At 33.1% G+C, this 20,203-nt stretch overlaps 2 protein-coding genes across 2 annotated transcripts in view; one reads left to right on the top strand and one right to left on the bottom strand.

Annotated features, from left to right (window-relative positions):
- The window catches only part of LOC127841095 (uncharacterized), a 52,827-nt gene that overhangs the window by 18,143 nt on the left and 14,481 nt on the right, over positions 1-20,203 (bottom strand). The window lies entirely within an intron of this gene.
- LOC127841094 (uncharacterized) lies at positions 10,740-17,220 on the top strand. Its single transcript, XM_052369650.1, has 7 exons — positions 10,740-10,760; positions 12,196-12,786; positions 12,995-13,150; positions 13,654-14,056; positions 14,443-15,030; positions 15,201-15,331; positions 15,695-17,220. The coding sequence occupies exons 2-7, from the start codon at positions 12,262-12,264 to the stop codon at positions 16,520-16,522; spliced, it is 2,631 nt and encodes an 876-aa protein (XP_052225610.1). The 5' UTR covers positions 10,740-10,760; positions 12,196-12,261; the 3' UTR covers positions 16,523-17,220.

Genomic DNA, 20,203 nt, shown 5'->3' on the forward strand with positions numbered 1-20,203 from the left:
GCAGCAAAGGCAAATTAGCGCCCCGAGCCGATAGTGACGTACATATTTTCCTACAATAACAGAAGCATTCGACTTTGCAGTAGGATCGGAGATAGTGTTCGTGTGTCGTATAAAAAGATATCGTTGCAGGAATTCAAATATACCGTTAAACTAAGTTTAGATGCACATCGTACATGTATGGTATACATGCTGGCGAATTCGGCTGTACAGCCGTTTTCAATTTCAGAATTAAATATCTAGCTTATTTTGCATTTTTCGACACATGTTCTTCTTAACTTTTATTTTAATTTATATTGAAATATATATATAATAAGTTTTTTTACACAGTTTATATAAATTCATAAATATTTGACAAAATCGTATATACCCGCTTTAAGGATTGCAAGCAAATAATAACAATGTAATACCAAAATGTGCAGAAGGATCAGCAGCGATTAAAAGGTATGATCAACTTTTTTTTGTAAAGTAGAGAATCAATATCTTATTGCAAGTGAAGCAATATATCCATAATGTCTGCAGAAGAAATTATACAAGATACATGGAAGTCATGTAGGTTTAAGAAGGACGCTTTAATCAATCTGTGCACACCGACTCTTTCAAGTTCATTATGTTGAAGGGCATTGGTACTATGACATAATTTGGAACGGCTGACAATGATAAAGGAAAGATACATTAGCTGCATTCTTAAAAACCACGAGTTTGTATATAATGAACACTTTACAACATATAGACTCAGAAATAAATTGTCAAATTAATTGTCCAGAACAAAATCCGATCACGGCAGCCTGAATCTTATAAAAAACACAACATGCGAACATCAAAGTGTATTGGGATGATGTTGATGGAAAGGCGAAAAAGATAGCTTATGAACTTACTGCATATGACGAAAAAACGACTTTGAAAGTGCGATGATACCACGCAAATATATTATTCAATCTCACAAGAATTCTTGGTTTATGTCGTTAAATGGATATCTTCAGGGGAACGACATCCTCCAACAGCGGTTGTCAATTTATATGTGTCTGCAATATCCGCCAATTCAAGCATGAAATTCAATGCAAATCGTATTAACATCAAAGTTCAACGATATGCGTAGTGCTTCACTGAAGTTTTATGTTAATCAGCTAGCAATCATGAGTGATTGGTGCCAAAACGTAACCTCTTTTCAGTCATCTTACAGGAACTGAAGAACTATAACATTGTTGAACTTTTATGGCGATGCACAATCATTTGCACAGACAATGGAGCTTGAAACAGCCGTGTTACGCGGTCATTAATTCATGAACCATATTTCCAAAACAAAACAACAACAACATTTCAACTGGAAACAATAAGATTGTGCACTTCTGTTGTGTAACATCGATTGGTATAATATCAGGTGCTTGTGCAACATATTCCACACACAGCATTGTGTTGCAAGAGACCACAGATTCATTCGTCGCAATCAATGACGAGCCATCTCAAGTTCCCATAGCAATTAAACGATATGATTGTTAAACCAAAAGAGTTCACAGACCTTGTTTACCAAGCCGTAAGTTAAGCGCAATTGATTTATTCAGGCAAAAAAACGTGTATGACTTAAAAACGGTGGATTTTACCGTATTTATTTTATTTTTCTGCAGGGTAATTGGCAGATCCTTATACAATCAGATTGTCACATCAATTTACTATTCGGTGGGTCACGCGAGTTGCGTATCGTGTTATTTCTTAAAAGTTGACCCAGTATTTGTAAACAAAATATTGCAAGACATGTACATTTCCAGAAAGGAAATTCATTCATGCGTTGAATAAAACCGAGATCGTGAAAATCGCTGCAAAATTGTTGAAGTAATGGCTGTTCAAAGCGATACACCCTGTTTTCGGGTGATTTCGAGTTGAGTACCTTGAATACCTTGTTATATATATACATATTTGATAGTGATTTTTTTCAGAAAAGTTGAGTTTTCATTATAATTATTAATATGATTATTTATCATTCAAAATGATGTTTCACTAATCAATATCATAGTCACACGCTTACCACCTGTGGTTCAAAGCACTATTGACTATAATCCAACTGTGAATGTTTCAATCAGCAAAAAATCGACTGTGCAATGTATACTTGACACATCTGTTTCTGCCGCCAAAGGAGTACGGCAAACATACATGTTCATACTTTTGATTTTGGCGTGGATAATAAAGCATAGTCGTTGTTTTTTTTACAAAACTGCAAAGTGATTGTGTTCCCATTTCAGCGCACATGGAAGTATGCTCAAAATGAATGGTATATGGTAGCGGGTATATACGATTATGTCAAATATTTATGAATTTATATAAAATGTGTAAAAAACGTATTATATATATTTCAATATAAATTAAAATAAAAGTTAAGAAAAACATGTGTCGAAAAATGCGAAATAAGCCAGATATTTAATTCTGAAATTGAAAACGGCTTTGCAACCGAATTCGCCAGCATGTATACCATACATGTACGATGTGAATCTAAACTTAGTTTAACGGTTTATTTGAATTCCTGCAACGATATCTATTCATACGACACACGAACACTAACTCCAATCCTAATACAAAGACGAATGCTTCGGTTATTGTAGGAAAATATGAACGTCACAATCGGCTCGGGCCGCTAATTTGTCTTTGCTGCATTTTATGAAATTCGGCTTTAATGTATAATTTTTCTTGTCTATTTTGTGTAATTGTAACATATTCTATCAATATATTACAATTAAACACATATAAAAAATCGTATATACCCGCTTTAATGAAGTAGTAATTGAGTTAAGCATATACGCCGGTGGATCACTTGAGCAAGTGATGAACAATACTTTAAAACATGAGTTAAAAGATTCGAAACATCAGTAAGATCAGGCAATTTAGACGAAATTATGGATGAAGTACATTATCATTATTGATATTATACTTACACTTATTCAAGCGACAAAAGAACATGATTTTAATCTTCACATACAGTAGCAGCCTCTTACCAATTGTGCCTATTGTACTTCGCGTTTGACCATCAGAATCATGCATACTATGTACTAGTACATCTTATGATATTATGTACTAGTACATCTTATGATACTATGTACTAGTACATCTTATGATATTATGTACTAGTACATCTTATGATACTATGTACTAGTACATCTTATGATATTATGTACTAGTACATCTTATGATACTATGTACTAGTACATCTTATGATACTATGTACTAGTACATCTTATGATACTATGTACTAGTACATCTTATGATACTATGTACTAGTACATCTTATGATACTATGTACTAGTACATCTTATGATACTATGTACTAGTACATCTTATGATACTATGTACTAGTACATCTTATGATACTATGTACTAGTGCATCTTATGATACTATGTACTAGTACATCTTATGATATTATGTACTAGTACATCTTATGATATTATGTACTAGTACATCTTATGATACTATGTTCTAGTACATCTAATGATACTATGTACTAGTACATCTTATGATATTATGTTCTAGTACATCTTATGATATTATGTACTAGTACATCTTATGATACTATGTACTAATACACCTTATGATACTATGTTCTAGTACATCTTATGATATTATGTACTAGTACATCTTATGATACTATGTACTAGTACATCTTATGATATTATGTACTAGTACATCTTATGATACTATGTACTAGTACATCTTATGATATTATGTACTAGTACATATTATGATACTATGTTCTAGTACATCTTATGATACTATGTATTAGTACATCATATGATATTATGTACTAGTACATCTTATAAGATATTATGTACTAGTACATCTTATGATACTTTGTACTAGTACATCTTATGATACTATGTTCTAGTACATCTTATGATACTATGTACTAGTACATCTTATGATACTATGTACTAGTATATCTTATGATACTATGTACTAGTACATCTTATGATACTATGTACTAGTACATCTTATGATACTATGTACTAGTACATCTTATGATACTATGTACTAGTGCATCTTATGATACTATGTACTAGTACATCTTATGATACTATGTACTAGTACATCTTATGATACTATGTACTAGTACATCTTATGATACTATGTACTAGTACATCTTATGCCTCTCGTGAATCCTGGCATTTCGCACCCAGGTGCCAGTGAAAGAAATTGATACAGTCAAAGTCGATCATCTGTCCCTTAATAAAGTAACCCACTGGACACCACAATGCAACAACCAATTAAAAGACACGCGCAATGCACAAGCCACTGAGTGCCCAGTATATCGAAAATATGTGTGACGTCAACATGGATCTATGTTTATTGCAGATTTTACACACGAAATAGTTCTTTATAGAATATAGCAATCAACGAAACTTCAGGGACTCTATCGGGAGACAAATTCGTAATGTTCTTATCTTTTACTTTTACAACATACACTGAATTATAAAAAATGATCAACGCCTTAGAACGGCCAATGCAAAGATTTGGGGGTTTAAATCTGTTTGAGGGCTGACCAAAACTCACACTTGCGCTAGATTCGTCATTGTCGGCTCAGATACTACTTAAAAGTACCCCTAGTACTCCTCAGAATACATCGATCCATGTTGATGTCATCAGAGCACTTGCATAATGTGCTGTTCTGAAAAATCACCAAATATTGCGGAATGTTTGGGTTCTAGTTTTCAACTTTTATTTTTAATAATAAGCAATATATAAAACATGTGCTCATATCAGAGGATGCTAAAATTACATATAAAAAGTCACCAATAATATATTTTTTCTCTTGTGACTATGAAATAAGTGTGTGTACTTCGAAGTTTACGAGGTCCTTCCGGACCAGAGGCGAAGACCCGGAATGTGTCCGAGCACTCCTACCTGTTTTATTTGAAAGTTGGGAGGAATATTAAATTATAACTGCAATTTCCAGGGTTTTAGTTTATCGGAAAGATATTAAATTTTGATGTGGTCTTACGCTGAAGGGGAAAACTGTTGTGCCCGGACGACACACACCTGTCTATGGCGCACCAAAGGGGTCGAAACTTTAACTTCTGCTCGAGCAGAAAAAAATGCTGCTCGAGCAGCATATTGCTGCTCGAGCAGCAATTTACTGGTCGAGCAGCATTTGAATGCTGCTCAAGCAGCAAAATTCCTGCTCGAGCAGCAATATGCTGCTCGAGCAGCATTTATTTTTAGAATAAGCCATTGAACCCGTCAGCCAATAAAATTTAAGCTTACAAACGGACGACATAAGCTATCTCTACGGAAACGAAATAGACCGGTGTAGCGTGAATATTGTCAGATCGTGAGATCTGTCACATAAATGGGAAATCTGACGATTTTCACAGTACCCCCGTGAGATTGCTCCGATTAGTCGCCGTGAAAAATGTCAGATTGATGAAAAATAATATTTTACGCATTTTCGGACATCTTTTTTTCGGACGTTGAACCTAAACACGTTGTTCACAACAAAGATATCAAAACAGTAGTTCTAACACCATGCAAACATTTGAATTTTAAAACGATTTTCGTTTTAAATGTTTTATATATCGATGATGTACATGCATTACGTTGTAAAGAAATATGGTAATATAGTAATGCCTAATTTACAGTCATATTTTCAGATAATATATATATATATATATATATATATATATATATATATATATATATATATATATATATATATATATATATATATATATATATATATTATTTCAGCTTAAAAAGTTAAAAACTGATTATGAACCAAATTCAGTTCCAGAAATGTATAATCCCAATCGGTGTTTTTATCATTATTTTAGCTTATTCACATGTACACTCAATTCAGGAAAACTATTGTTTTATATTTCACACAATCATAGTTACCACTATCATCATTTATTTTATTTGTCAATAAGCTCGATTGGTAATTGTCAGTTTGGCTCGGGTAATTCTTTAAAGTACCCCGTAGTTCTTAAGTATACTTTAATGTACCCCGGGTACGCTAAATATACTTAAACGTACCGTCGGTCTGTCTGTCCGTGCAGTCACTCACAAACTTTTCAGGGCTTTATCTCAGAAACTCAATATAAGTTTTCAACATGAAACTTTATGGGTGTATAAATATAGCTGAAGAGAGGTGCCATGCACAAGAACCATAACCCGTCGCTTTCTGAAATAAGAGTTATTGCGCTTTGTTGTTTTTGTATGATGTAACTAGTGCTATATCTAAGATACTATACAAGATTTTAACATGAAACTTCATGGGTGTATAATTATCAATGCACAAGAACCATAACCGTATACTTTCTTACATAACGGTTATTGCCCTTTCTTGTTATTGTTATTTTATGATGTAACTTTTCAGGGCTATATCTCATTTATAGAACCATGCATAAGAACTATAACCCTTCACTTTCTTAAATAAGAGTTATTGCCCTTTGTTGTTTTTGTATGATGTAACTTTTTAGGGCTATATCTCAGAAACTATAAATACAAGATTTCAACATGAAATTTCATGGGTGTATAATTGTCAATGAGAATAAGTGCCATGCACAGTCTGATGTTACTTTTCAGGACTAGGGGAAAACACATATGCATATAGACACGCATACAAAAACATCTTAAAAACACATGTACACATACATACACAGACATTAACAGCAGTTGCATGAAAGATACAACAATGTTTTGTTTAATTATTTCAAAAATAATTGTGTTAATATTATCTACGTTTCCTTTATAACTAAAATCGTCCTTATTACTTAAACCTCCTACATTACTTAAACCTCCTACTATATGTAGAAATAATCATTTGGGTCTGCTATTTGTGCTTTTAAATTCCATATCGCAAAGTTATTTTAAACATGCGAAAACGAAATTACACAGCATAATTTTTCAGACAAATTTTATAACAATTATTGATATGTACATTGATGAAGTTGAGGGCAATATATTAAATCTTAAAACGTGTTTGAACACAACAGTTTGTAACCATATTACTCATATTGCATACTTTACACACCGTCCAATAGCTATGAATACATTATAAGTACGTAACAATATTATATCGCAACAAATTATAAAACTTTATTTTGTATCTATATTGTACGAAAAACCTGTGTGTTGATCTCACCTAACCCCATACTATATTCTTAGATGGATATAAGAAAACGATGGGGTCGGCGACTTTTAGCTGTAAATTTCAATAATGCTAAGTAATCTTAAATTTGCGAAAGCGAAAATATCTAAGATTATTTTAGGCAGTCATTTTTATTTCCTTTTTGATCGAATGTTAACATAAAAATATGCTTTCCTAACAATAGTTTTTATATTTGAATGTTTATTGCTTAATATATCTATATAAGTAACTCTTTGTATTCCTGTGCTCACATAACATATCGCGTAATATTTTGTTTTTAGAAACACACACGTATAACCATCCTATTGCAAAAACCAATAGACTATATAGAACCATATTTTAAAGCACATAATGTGTACACAATTCGCCCTACTGTTATTCATACAAGACAGAAACATATTTTTTACATAGTATAAACAAATTATTGACATAATTTCAATTAAAAAGGCCTGCACATATATCAACGCTTACAAACATACTCACATGAACATACTAATATATATAATAGACAACAAAGCAACTGTGATGCTATGTTAATAGACCAAAAAATAGACAAGTGTTCTCTGCATGAATAATATTAAAGGAGAACATATTAACTTAAAAAGAAATAAAGTGATTTTATAACACAAGTAATCTCATCAATGTTTTAAGAGCATACCAATATAACATCGCATCGACCTCGGGAGCATGCCATGCATCATTAATTTTATTCAATAGATTGTCCGATTTACATTATAACGTGTTGTGAATATCACCGTTAGAAAATGGTTGCATTACAAGATTCAATGACTTATTATCATTGCGGCCTTTACAGTGTATAAAAAAGAAAAGGCGGTCTTTTTAATTAAATACTATTAATATGTGTACGAGCATTTAATATAGTATAACAGTAGTGTTCGTAGTACATGTAAATAATTCTGTATTTACAACAACATTATTATGTTTTATCTAGAAATTAACATTTTTATTTATTTATGTATGTATTTATTTATTAACTTATTTATTATTTACACGTGTGAATGGTTATGACTATTCCCAGTGTCTAGTGTATTTATGACCATGGTAGATCAATCCATTCTTGGTAGTCTTCGTATCGAACCACTATGATCTTAACTCTTGATTAAGGTACATACTTGCCGTCGAATTGTTATGAATAAATTTGCACATTTCACATGCCACACATGTGCATGTTAAATATTCATAATGACATGCCCTACATCATTTAAATAGTATCGTTCCAGTTCTTTAGACATCTGAACAAAGATGTTACACCGTTCACAGTCGTGTAATCAAGTCATCTGCTGAGCGGTGCCTTTGAGGTCGATCTCCGTTGCACATGGAACACATACGGGCGACAGAAGATTTTTTTTGTGCATTTATATGCTGAAAGTCCTGTCAAATACAAACAACCACTGACATATGCAAAATTAATTCAACAGTCAACACGAGCTTTTTTCCAATGCGGTTTTAGTGCAGTGGTATCGATTTGCATAAGCTTCCATGGCAGGGTTGCCGCGAGGCTAGATTTTCTGATTATGGTTACACAGCGCTTGAAATTTTCATCAACGCATTTAACCTGTGATAAAACTGTAATTTGCATTCTGCTACTGACAAATCAAATCACTAAAGCACTAATCAGCTATTTACGTATGGATGCTTACACAAGACATGCGATAGATAAATGGGTTGCTTCACAACTAAATCCAATTTGGTCCAGGTGTTTGCACCTTCATTGTATATCACTTTCACGCCAGTGAGGTGCGACAAACACTAACCGGATTTTTCTAATTATCAACACGTTACAATTTTACATCATTGTGTGGCCAACCTTGACACTATCCTTTCTTTTAATTTTATATAATGCTCGCCGTAAATCTATTCTACTCAATAATCTGTTCAGGCATCAGCGCTCAGGCATCAGAAAACATGTATTCTACATAAAGTTGTATTACAATGACTACACATGCACATATCAATACTGACTTTTCTCAAACACTTTCAGCATCAACAATTTGTTTCAATTAATGCAAAGGGTTTGCCATATTTTGTAAAACAAAAATGCATTTCACATTTTCTAACCAAAAAATAAAGATCTCAACGTTCTCGGCACTACGAGGTTCTTATTCAGAAATATAACATTAAAGCCCATACTTTCCATGAGAAAGAAGAGACCCTGTACATGAAGTATATTGTTTGAATGATTTTTACTAGTTCATACATCTTACATAAAACATAGGATAACTTTTTATTTGCGTAAATGTCTTAACATCATATTAAAAGTAGAATCAATCCATTTGTTTTGGCCATCAAACATTTGAATAAATGCATGTGTAAATACTCACATAAAAGTTTTTTATATTTAAAGAATATTTAACATGTGCACAAAGCACTGCATGCAACAACCAATATGTAGGTAAATAAGGTGTTTGTGATCTCCAATATATGCCTACGCACACATACCTACATGACTGAACGAACAAGTTACATTTGTATATCAAATATCGCGATGTAACGGGTCTGTGTATACGTATTGTAGGACATTAAAATTAGAAAAATAAAGGTATACAAATGAATGTAGTTTAATAATATGAAGTAGTGCAGATTTTGATAGAGAACATGCAGGGGGTTTGCTTTTTTAATCGACTTACAAAAGGGGCATCACTTTTAGCACACACCCCCTTTCGCGGTGTCGTGAGTCTGTGCATTGAAACAGTTCCTGTGGTAAAGCCTGACATAAATAATTTCAATGCCGTGCCGCATTTGGAAAACTTTGATTGAGCATGTACGACTTTAAATTTATGTAGGACTTGGTACTTAAATTTTGGGAGGTTTATACTTTCTTTATCAATTTTAAGTTAGAAAATAACATGAATATTTACTTGCATAACACTTGCTTTTACAACAATTCTTCATCAACTTAAAACTTTAATATTTTCCTAATTCTAAAAAGTCAATGTTTCAACATAAATCATGCACTATAGGATTTTGTTTTGAAACGTTCGTCTGCTTTATTGTGTATTTTTACAAATATAATCAAGAACATATAACAAATTAATTTACGTTTTAAGACGAGTCATGCATATGATTGTTTTGTTAAATTACTACTTACTTTTTATGTTTGGTTACATTTCAATTATCTAAATGAGGGCATTATATCAACACGAACACGTTTATCATAAAAAGGGGTTAAAGTGTATGATCTGAACAGTTTGGTGAAATAAATTTTGTGATAGTTAGTGGATTCAGTTGAGGACAAATATTGTACACTCTTTGTGGTTTAAATAAGATTTAAGAACGAGTTTGAAGGTATGCTCCTTAAAACTGTGTGTTTGTCATAGAAGTGCGATTTTGACGAATATTTGGAATAAAAATAAAATTATTTAAACATTATTCTAATTACAATATATTAAGATAAATGTATAAAAATGAAAGAACATGTAATTTATGAAACTTTTGTCATTTTATTTTGGCATTTGGCTGGTAAAGCGTACGAACCCACCTGTGTTTTCCAAATTCAGATTTTAAAGAAGTTGACTTTGGCTTATGAAATGACATAGTCGCTTCAAATAACATTCCTTAGTGAAACCAACAGCTTGGAGTTGCGATGGGAATGATACCAAAACTGGCAAAAGTGTGAGTGTTTGAGAGCAAGCGTCGGAACGACATACAGTTGATTATTACCACAATACCCAGCATTGTGTTTGTTGCACAAGAACCCACAGTAATGTTATGCACATTTCTAAATAAAACAATGCGCGCCATATATAGAATAAAACAAATATGCAATCCACGAGACAATTAATTAAAGTACGCATTATTTCCTTTATTTAAGTTATTGCATCTTTCTTTCTTTTACGCGTTAATTTTCGCATTGCAAACTATTATACATATATGTATAAAGTAAACATGTTTTGTAACAATACAGCTGTTATTGCAAATACACCACATGGAATCTAACAATAATTATCATTTTATTAATGTTTATACTAATGCTTCAAACAATAAGGTTAAAACTTATAACTGCTTTGCTAATAAACAACGATAGTATTGTATCTGTACACGGTTCTCTTGACAAGCATACACATGCATTTTTCGCGTGCTCATGCCTTCATATAATTCAATAAAGCATATTTCATTTGTCTTTGTCGATCTTGTACAATTTCAATTATCTCATCTACTGCAGATTATCTTATGTTGTTATTGACCCTGTCAACGTCGACTTTCCGTTAGAATCTCTTAAAATTATCTCTAAAGAAGTTATTGGAGTCATTATTTCAAGTATTTAGGTCAATCGTGTCGACTCGAAGAGGTTATTCAAGTGTTCAATTTATCGGGAAGTAAACGACTTTGTAAATATGTATTGTGCGTTGAGCTTTTTAACACAGTGTTTTATTTACCATTAAATGCGTAACGACTTAATAAATGTCGTTACTATTTTAAACGGGTAAACATTAATTATTCAAATCAAATTTACTTCAAATCCTTGATCGGTAAATTGACGAAATAAACAAACATTCTTTCAGATTCGCTCATTTTCGTTGTAGTTATGATATTTATGAGGAAACAGTAATACTGAACATGTACCATGCTCTAGAATATCCATTATATGCATATGTTGACGATTTAAAAACCTGAAAATTATAAAGCGTTGCAACGCGAAATGTTTGAATAATTTGGAGAGTTTTGTTGTTATCGTTATATTTGGTGTTATTACAAAAATTGCTTATATATAGTATATAATTCATCACTCATTGTATGAGCGCGGATGGTCAAGTGGTCTAAGCAATAGACCTTTATTCCAGGGGTCAGCGGTTTGAGCCCAGTCGATGGTTACTTTTTAAAATTTCATTATTGGATTTTACTGGAGCTTTTTAGATTCAATATTTACATTTATCAATATACAGCATTTAATGACAAACTTTTATACATGCCAAAATCTGTGAAAAGGCCCCTTTAAACAGTTATTTATGTAAAGTACAAATATAATTATTTTATTATAAGCATATTTTTTTTAATACTGGCTATAATGAATTATGAATAGCTATATAAAGATAACTTATCGTTTCAGTTTGTCAACAAATGATGTGTTAGGGAAATTCCTAATTGATATGAAAAGGATTGAGTAGATTGCACCATGGATTACACCACAACTGGGATTACAAAGGAGGAAATTTTATGGTTGAATGCATGCATTGCTTTGGATATCACAAAGGAGGGATTGTCTAGTTTTGTTGACAATGAGATTAAGCTTTTCCAAGTTGCGGTTGGGATTGGCTGTGGGAATTGCTTTACAGAGAATTTGGTCGCATGTCCAACGGATGGTATGTGTGAATATGCCAACAGCTGCACTTATCACAATACACCAGCTTTACAACCGCTAAAGTGTGAACGGTGTGAACTTGTGAAGCAAAACATTGTATCGAATCACAGATACCGACATCCGTCCTGGAAGAACACGAAGGCACAACAGTGGGCTAACAACCCTTGGGAGATCGCTAAATGCTATATTCCTTCGGACGGATATTTACATGTGTCTTCTGTACAGGAAACCGACTTGACCGGAATTATAAGTCTCTTGTTAAACTGTTTACATTTTAACAAATGGTTTTCCTTTGAAATCGCATCACCGGAACCCAGAAATGAATGCATTTTAACACGGGTTTGTACGATGAAATATGCATTGAACAGATAATATAAGGTTTCCTAATTACTAATAAAAAAAAAGATTGTTGTTTATTCAGAAGGATGTGTTAATACCTAATATTTCAATGCAAAACAATCGTTATATAGTAGAATGTATTTAACCAATACTTTGAAACCAGTCGTTTGCAACGTTGAGTCATTTGTCTTTTCTGTTTCCATTTAAGGTATGCGAAATAATCGACAAGGTTCACACAGCAGGTTGTGAGATATCAGAGGACAGTCTTCAAGATATGTTTCATACACTGTCAACAATTCTATGCGACCCCGTGCGTTTAAAATATGATTCCAATGCATGTCGGGCAAACACCAAGCTTGAACAGGTTCGTATTCTACTTCATTAAGGTAATGGTACAAGAAAAACGAATGCTTTAAACGTTTTGGTTATAATTAAGAAGAGGTAGTTAATACGCTCAGTGACGGTTACAATTTGCATTATAAAAAAGACCGTCCATGTCAATATGTCCAATTCACGTAATGACACTGGAGAATTTTTTAGATGAAGAAAACGCATTATTTGTACAATAACAAAGAATAACATTTTGTATACAATAAATGGTTGTGCCGCTTGTGGTGTTTCTTTGTGGCCCATGTGTAGAGGGCCAAAATAGACACGACAATAGACGCACGTAGGTATTACTGCGGTTAAAGTTTGAATATTAAGTTTTGGTAAAGTCTGTGATTGTTAAACTAAGAAACGCAATAAGACAATTATGTCATGTCATGCTATTTGTATTAAAATATGTTGGCATATACACGCAAAATGCCATCCCTGCAGTATTAAGGTATTAATTGAAGTGAATTCATTTCTTCTTTTTCCAATTAGCTTAAAACTGGGCAAATGGCAATACCACCGAAATATTATGTTCAGTACATGACAGCAAAACATGTAATCGAGCAAGAAACTTTACAGCAAGTGTCAGAGGTTGTGCAAAAGACACTTCAGAGACAACTGAAATCTGAACGAAGGGTTGCTGAAGATAAAATACCAACTGTGTTTCATCAGATTATACAATTAATTTCGATAGGAACTCAAAAGATACAAGGATTAAACAAAATTCGTTTCGAAAACAACGTTTCATATGAATCCGATGGAATCCTGTCTGTTAACATCAAAAGACAAAGGACGGAAATCGATGTAAACGAAGTGAATTCACCAGCTCAATCCCACATTGTAATATATCAACCAATATCACATAAGGGCGATAGATGCACCACTGAAATGCAAAGTGAGTGATACACCCTACATGTTATATTCTATAAATGGACATCTAACTTAACTACAAGCTTCATGGTATTGCATTTAGACATAATGATTCATGGGTCGTGATAAAGTACATATAGTTTGGTGATATGTGTCTGTTTAAAATATGTTTGTTATTCCGGTGTTAATTAACCTAAGACATTGATCAATACTTTTTTTAATAAATCAAAGAAGATCGCATTAATGCATATAAACCATTTTTGTGTATTTTAAAGCACATTATTAATTATATTGATTGACATTTACAGTAATACAAGTTTTCGTGATCACGATTATTAAATGACACCAGTATGTTCACGAATTTGTACACTATTTATTGTATGCTTTACTAATTTGACAGCGCTATTTCAGAAACTGGAAGACCAATGCAAACAACAATTAACGCTGAAAAAAGTAAACATGTTGCAAACTCAAATTTTGTCCGTACAAGGTTTGTTATGGAAACTCTAAGGATAACTAAGTCCACTTTGGAAACAATCAAAGGAATATTGACACTTTGTGTTGAGGACTTCAGTCATACACCTACAGTTCTAAATGAAAAGTTGCAAAACATGATAGACAGCACTTCAGTTCAGGTGTTAACAACAAAAGAACTTTGCCAATCTCTTATAGATGTCGACTCAAAAGATGAACTGCACTTATCTTCCGAGGAGTTGTTCAACACAATACAGAACGCCCGCGACTTTATATTGATTGTTGTTGATGATGCATTGCAAAACACAGTTTATGAGCTATTGAAAAGAATTGAAGTATCTATACCTCTAGGTGTTTTGCTTGTGACTAATGATACCAATAGTGAGATACCAGCGATGCAAAACGTTTTTTTCAGCAGAATTGAGTCCGACAATTTTAAATTAAAACATGTCGATTTCCTTGTTAACCGTTGTGCACATGGTATATTGTCAACAATGTATTCCAAGTTTGCTGAGGATTTTACCAGTAAGTTATTTTTTAATTTATTTAACTCAGTATGGTTACTTTAATACTTTAAATATATGTATATATGTAAAGTATTTAAAAAATGTTGAGTAACCTTAAAAATATGGCGTTTTCTGCTATAAAATGTATATTTTGTTGTAAATTATTTTGTATGCGAATGCTTTTTTGAGATGCCGATAAAGAGAGCTCCCTAAACGTACGTGACTTAATCAAGTCATCATTTCAAAGAAACAGAATTTCTAAAGCAGAATGGCCAAATGTTCCAGAAGAACGATTCCACTATCCACAGAACATCGATAAGGTAAAGGAAGAATGAAATAATCGGCCCTTTTTTATTATATACACGTGTAAATAAAACACTATCAATAAGTTTACTTTCATTAAGACGAAACATAAGACAAAAATGAGACGTTTTCAATCCGCGAAACAAATGTATTATATGTATATTACTTTCTGGGCGATGACATTTTAATTGAAATATGGTAAATCACTGTGTAGAGGACAACTAGCGGGTAATAAATATGAAAGATCCGATTAATGCGACGTTTAGGTATAATATCTGCTATCGTTTAGCGGCAAATTCTTTTCCTCACTAAAGGATGGAAAGAGTATATTTTCGCTTTTAAGCCGGTTTACATATCAATTTACTTCATTTTAATTTCAGGCAGTGAAATCTATTGTATGCGAAAAGGGAATTATTGGATGCTTTAAGAAACGTGGATCACTTCATATTTACGTTGATGCATCCATGTCACAAACAGACATTGAAAGTAAAATCCTGGATAAAATGAACACACATGGTGCCGTCGGATGTAAACTAGTATTCGAATATGGAAAAATTACACACTTCTGTTCATCCGGTGATATTGCGGGTGAGGGGACATTAGGAGGGTTCGTCCGAAGTGAAACTGAAGGTTCGGCGGATATGAATGAACACTTGGTCGCGCTTATTTCCCCACATGTTGCGAATATTCCAGGGACAGAATATCTTAACGTTGGTCGAAACCGGATAAGGCTTGGTCCTATTCGTTGTATGCAATATTCTCAAACAATAGACATATATCCTGTAAAAGTGGACGATTTAAAAATTCGTAGTTGCAATACAAGATTCAGGACGGAATCTGGAGAAGAATTGTATGCTAAAAGCGGCATTGAAATATCCCGAGGCGCAATTGTTCATATTTGGGGTCGAAGCATTAGGCCTGGATTAGGTATAGTTGAAGAAAAAGATATTGAAAGGGAAAATGGAAAGCTGGTTGTCATTCGTAACCGCTATCCGGATAGAGAATTTGCTATGCCAGGCGATAGTGGGGCTATGGTTTGTTATTATGACGCTATAGAGCAAGTACTCTATGCTGTTGCAATGTTGATGGGACCATATACTGGCGAAAACACACATATTCGATACGTTGCCCAGATACTGCACGATGGGCTTCGCGTACTTTCAAGTCTTAATCACTGTTCGTTAACATTATGCGAGGACAGTCATTGAAAAGTCGCATTAGCAATCACATTACTTAAAATGTGATGTTCCTATATGGGATTAAGAGTCCATCCACTATGTTTAATTGTTAATAAGTAACAAAAAATCAATTCAAATGAATGTCATTCATAGCGTAGCATTACGTCCATCTTTCATAACCTGTGTTATGCATTATTCGCTAAACATACTGGTGACTGAATTATGTGTATATGTACAGGGATTTCGTAAGTAACATGGCTTACATGCCACCTGATATCTCCTTGTGTGTCGCTTTGCTAACAACATGTCAGCTGTCTATTAACTTTAATTGAAATACGGATTTACTTCAAAAAAACGAAATGGCATCTTCGTTGTCTCATTTTTGGACGCCCATACATAAAATACTGCAATCTACATAAATTATTTTCTAATGAATTGGTTTATCATTTTATATGTTATGATGCAATTCATATTATGTCGAATCGTTTTCAATGTTTATTTTGATGCAAGTTTCGGTTTATGAAATGTTCATATCTCGTACAATGCACAAAACGTTTGTTTTTTGAAAGAGTAATGTGTTTGTGAAAATACCAACATTTGTATTCACATACAATCAACAGAGCAGATGATTGTTTTTTCATTGTCAAAAACCGTGAAATTATTTTATGGAATAAATATATATATAGATTGTACATCATTAGTTGTAAACAATAAAACTCCAGAAACTATCTTAGGGGATAATGCTTTTTTCTTATCCACTTCTTTTATAACCCAACACAAACTATAAACATACAATAATTAAAACTGCCAGCTGCTCCTTGGAACGGTCAATGCAACGAATTAAGGGCTTTAACAGTTTGAAGGCATACTCTTTCATACATACATTTTTGTGAACAAAGTATTGTGTTAATAAGAACAAGATTTTTAAAACGATTAATGGATTGGTTAAACAAAATAAGTGTTAGGTAGAAATATCAATCTGTTGCAACTACATGTACATAGCAAAAACTACTGCCTACAGCCTCTGACGAATGAAATGTCATATCATTGAAATTATTATTTGGTTCTTCTTCCTCCACACAGCACACATCTAACTGTTGAGGTATATCGTATAACAAACAGTGAAACTCAAGAATCAGGAAATTATTGTTCTTATCACTTCTTTACAGAACGCGAACTAAAACAATGAAAGGATTCAAACTTGGATACATACCCTTTATCGGTCAATGTGTTGTTTTTTTCGGACTGAGCGATCCAGTAAAATACCTCAGTGTCACAGGGCTCAATTTAGAAATGACACACAGATGAAGCGTGTCAGTTTTCACTACCCGCATTGGAATGCCCGATTGAGATAGTCATGAAAAAAACTTTAACAGGCGTGTTTGTTAATATATGTAAACTCCGATAGCGTATAAAGACAAATACTCAAATAAAGTTAAGTATAAGCATTACTATGACAGCGCTTTAGATTCTATCTCAGTAAATGTCTTTATCTTAGACAAAATCTTAGACTTAAACTTTCCTTTTGAGATATACGTATCAGATGGTTAAAACGGTGATACACTTCATTTGTATTGTTCTTTTTTTATTGGCCAAAAAGGAAAATATTCAACATTAAGAAGACATTTAACAAAAGCGATCTAGTGCATTAACAAAGTATTTTGGAAGAAAAATCAACTAGTTCATAACTTAATTCATGGAGCATTTTGTATGTAAAAGAGTATCACGTTTGTACACTCGAGAAATAATTCGGTTACGAACAGGTAAATGTAAATTGAAAGTTGTCCTCACTGATTTTAAACATGTTATTTTTAAGAGATTAACTCTCCTGAATCAACTTTAAAGTCGTTCATGGACGTTCTAACACCTCCGAATGTTGTCATATGGACTCCTTACTGTGCAAAATACAGCACACCAGGTACATTGTCAGTTCAAACAGTGAAGGCAATATAAACCCATCAAATAACGGAGTTTGTGTCATGACACCAAATGAACATCAATCGTTGGTTATATATTGAACAATTATTACAATGTATTAAGCGAGGCAATCTCTTAATCTCATGATACTAAATTTTCAGCTACTGTGAAATCATTTATTTTCGCCAGCACGAAATTTCGTCATTTTTATAAAAATGACGTTTTCGTCAGCACTTAAATTCGCCAATTCCAGACTTTGAAAAAAAAATTGCTTCAGTCAATATCCGATTTTTTTTTTCCGAAATATATCGCGTTTGCGAAAAATCGTAGTGAGGAAAGAGGGAGGACACTTGAGAGTCACTTGCAGGAGGTAGGGCCTGTTTGTCACATGTCAAAATACTAGTCTTTTGTTATCAGGTGATCAGTAATTTGCCCCCATTGGTGTATCATTATTATGATTAGCGGATTAGTGGGACCGAATAACCGTTAACCCGGGTTTGAAACAGTGAAGCCAGTTGCCAATTGGTCTTATTCATTTATTATCATGGCCAAACTTAAAACAATCTTACCTTTATCGGCGCAAATTAGACAAGGTGCGAAGATTATTGGTAAAAATTAGTGTTAGCAAACTATTTGGTCAGTTTTCAAAGAAGTTTCAAGAGTTTTGCATTGTAAATTTTTGATTACTTTGAGTACAATAATTTTCGGAAGTGTAAAATTAACAGTGCATTATGGGACAGCGGTTTCATAGGGAAAAGTTTAGATTATATTGTAACTACCAATGGACGAGTGAGTTTAAATTAGATTGAATGCAATGGGATACAAGGCAATGTTTTATTGCGTCATACTCAGTCATTCGAAACACGTGTTTTCAGGGGATTTCCTGAAAATCGCGCAAAAATAAAAGTGAATTTCTGAAAACAATTTCCCTACGTTTGGATGGAACTAATCGTCATGATTGCTAATTTTTCTTTACCTGTTACGTTTTCAATTGCTACAAGTAACAATTATTTGAAACATTTATCGTAAAACTTGTAAAAGATGTCAATGATTAAAAAGATCGATAGCCCATAAAACAAAGCACACGCTATTTTACACCTGTATTGTAGTTAAACGCAAACAACCAAACACAAATCAAAATGTTCTGTATTTATTTGTAATCAAGGCGGAGAATGTATTGTAATCAAGGCGGATAATGTATATACGGTAAGTATATACATCATCATCTTTTAAATTTGATTATTATTGTCTTTGATCCGGATCTAATCCGGTGCGTGGAGGCTGTATAATCTTCTGCAACAACACTGAAAAACACAATACACACAATGGGTAATGAAGTTGTTAACAATTAGCGCTTATCATTACAATTCTTCCTAAACGAAGTCAACGCAGTTGATACAGCTGTACTGCTTTCGCGTTTTAGAGCAATGTCGCGTGTCAGTTAAGTACACTGTGTAATCTACACCCTTTTGTGTCAAAACCGGATTTATCTTGATTACGTAACAGACGGAGTATGTATGTGTGGATTACGTTGGATTTTAGTGGCTCATGCCTTTGGTTATTCAGTCTTAATTTGTTCAAATATGGGACATAATTGTTCGTTAGGATCTTGAAATCGTCAATCGGTCGACCGACGAAATATACGAAAATTAATGCCTGACGATATATAATGGTTTCACAGTATTAAATATTGATCTTAAACCAGCAATTAATACATTTCAAGTCATAATGTCAAGCAATTTGGAACGGCGCAAATCTTAACAAATTACATGTAATATAGCCTACTCGTGATTC

The sequence above is a fragment of the Dreissena polymorpha genome, chromosome 8 (assembly GCF_020536995.1).
Source record: "Dreissena polymorpha isolate Duluth1 chromosome 8, UMN_Dpol_1.0, whole genome shotgun sequence".
Lineage (NCBI taxonomy): Eukaryota > Metazoa > Mollusca > Bivalvia > Myida > Dreissenidae > Dreissena > Dreissena polymorpha.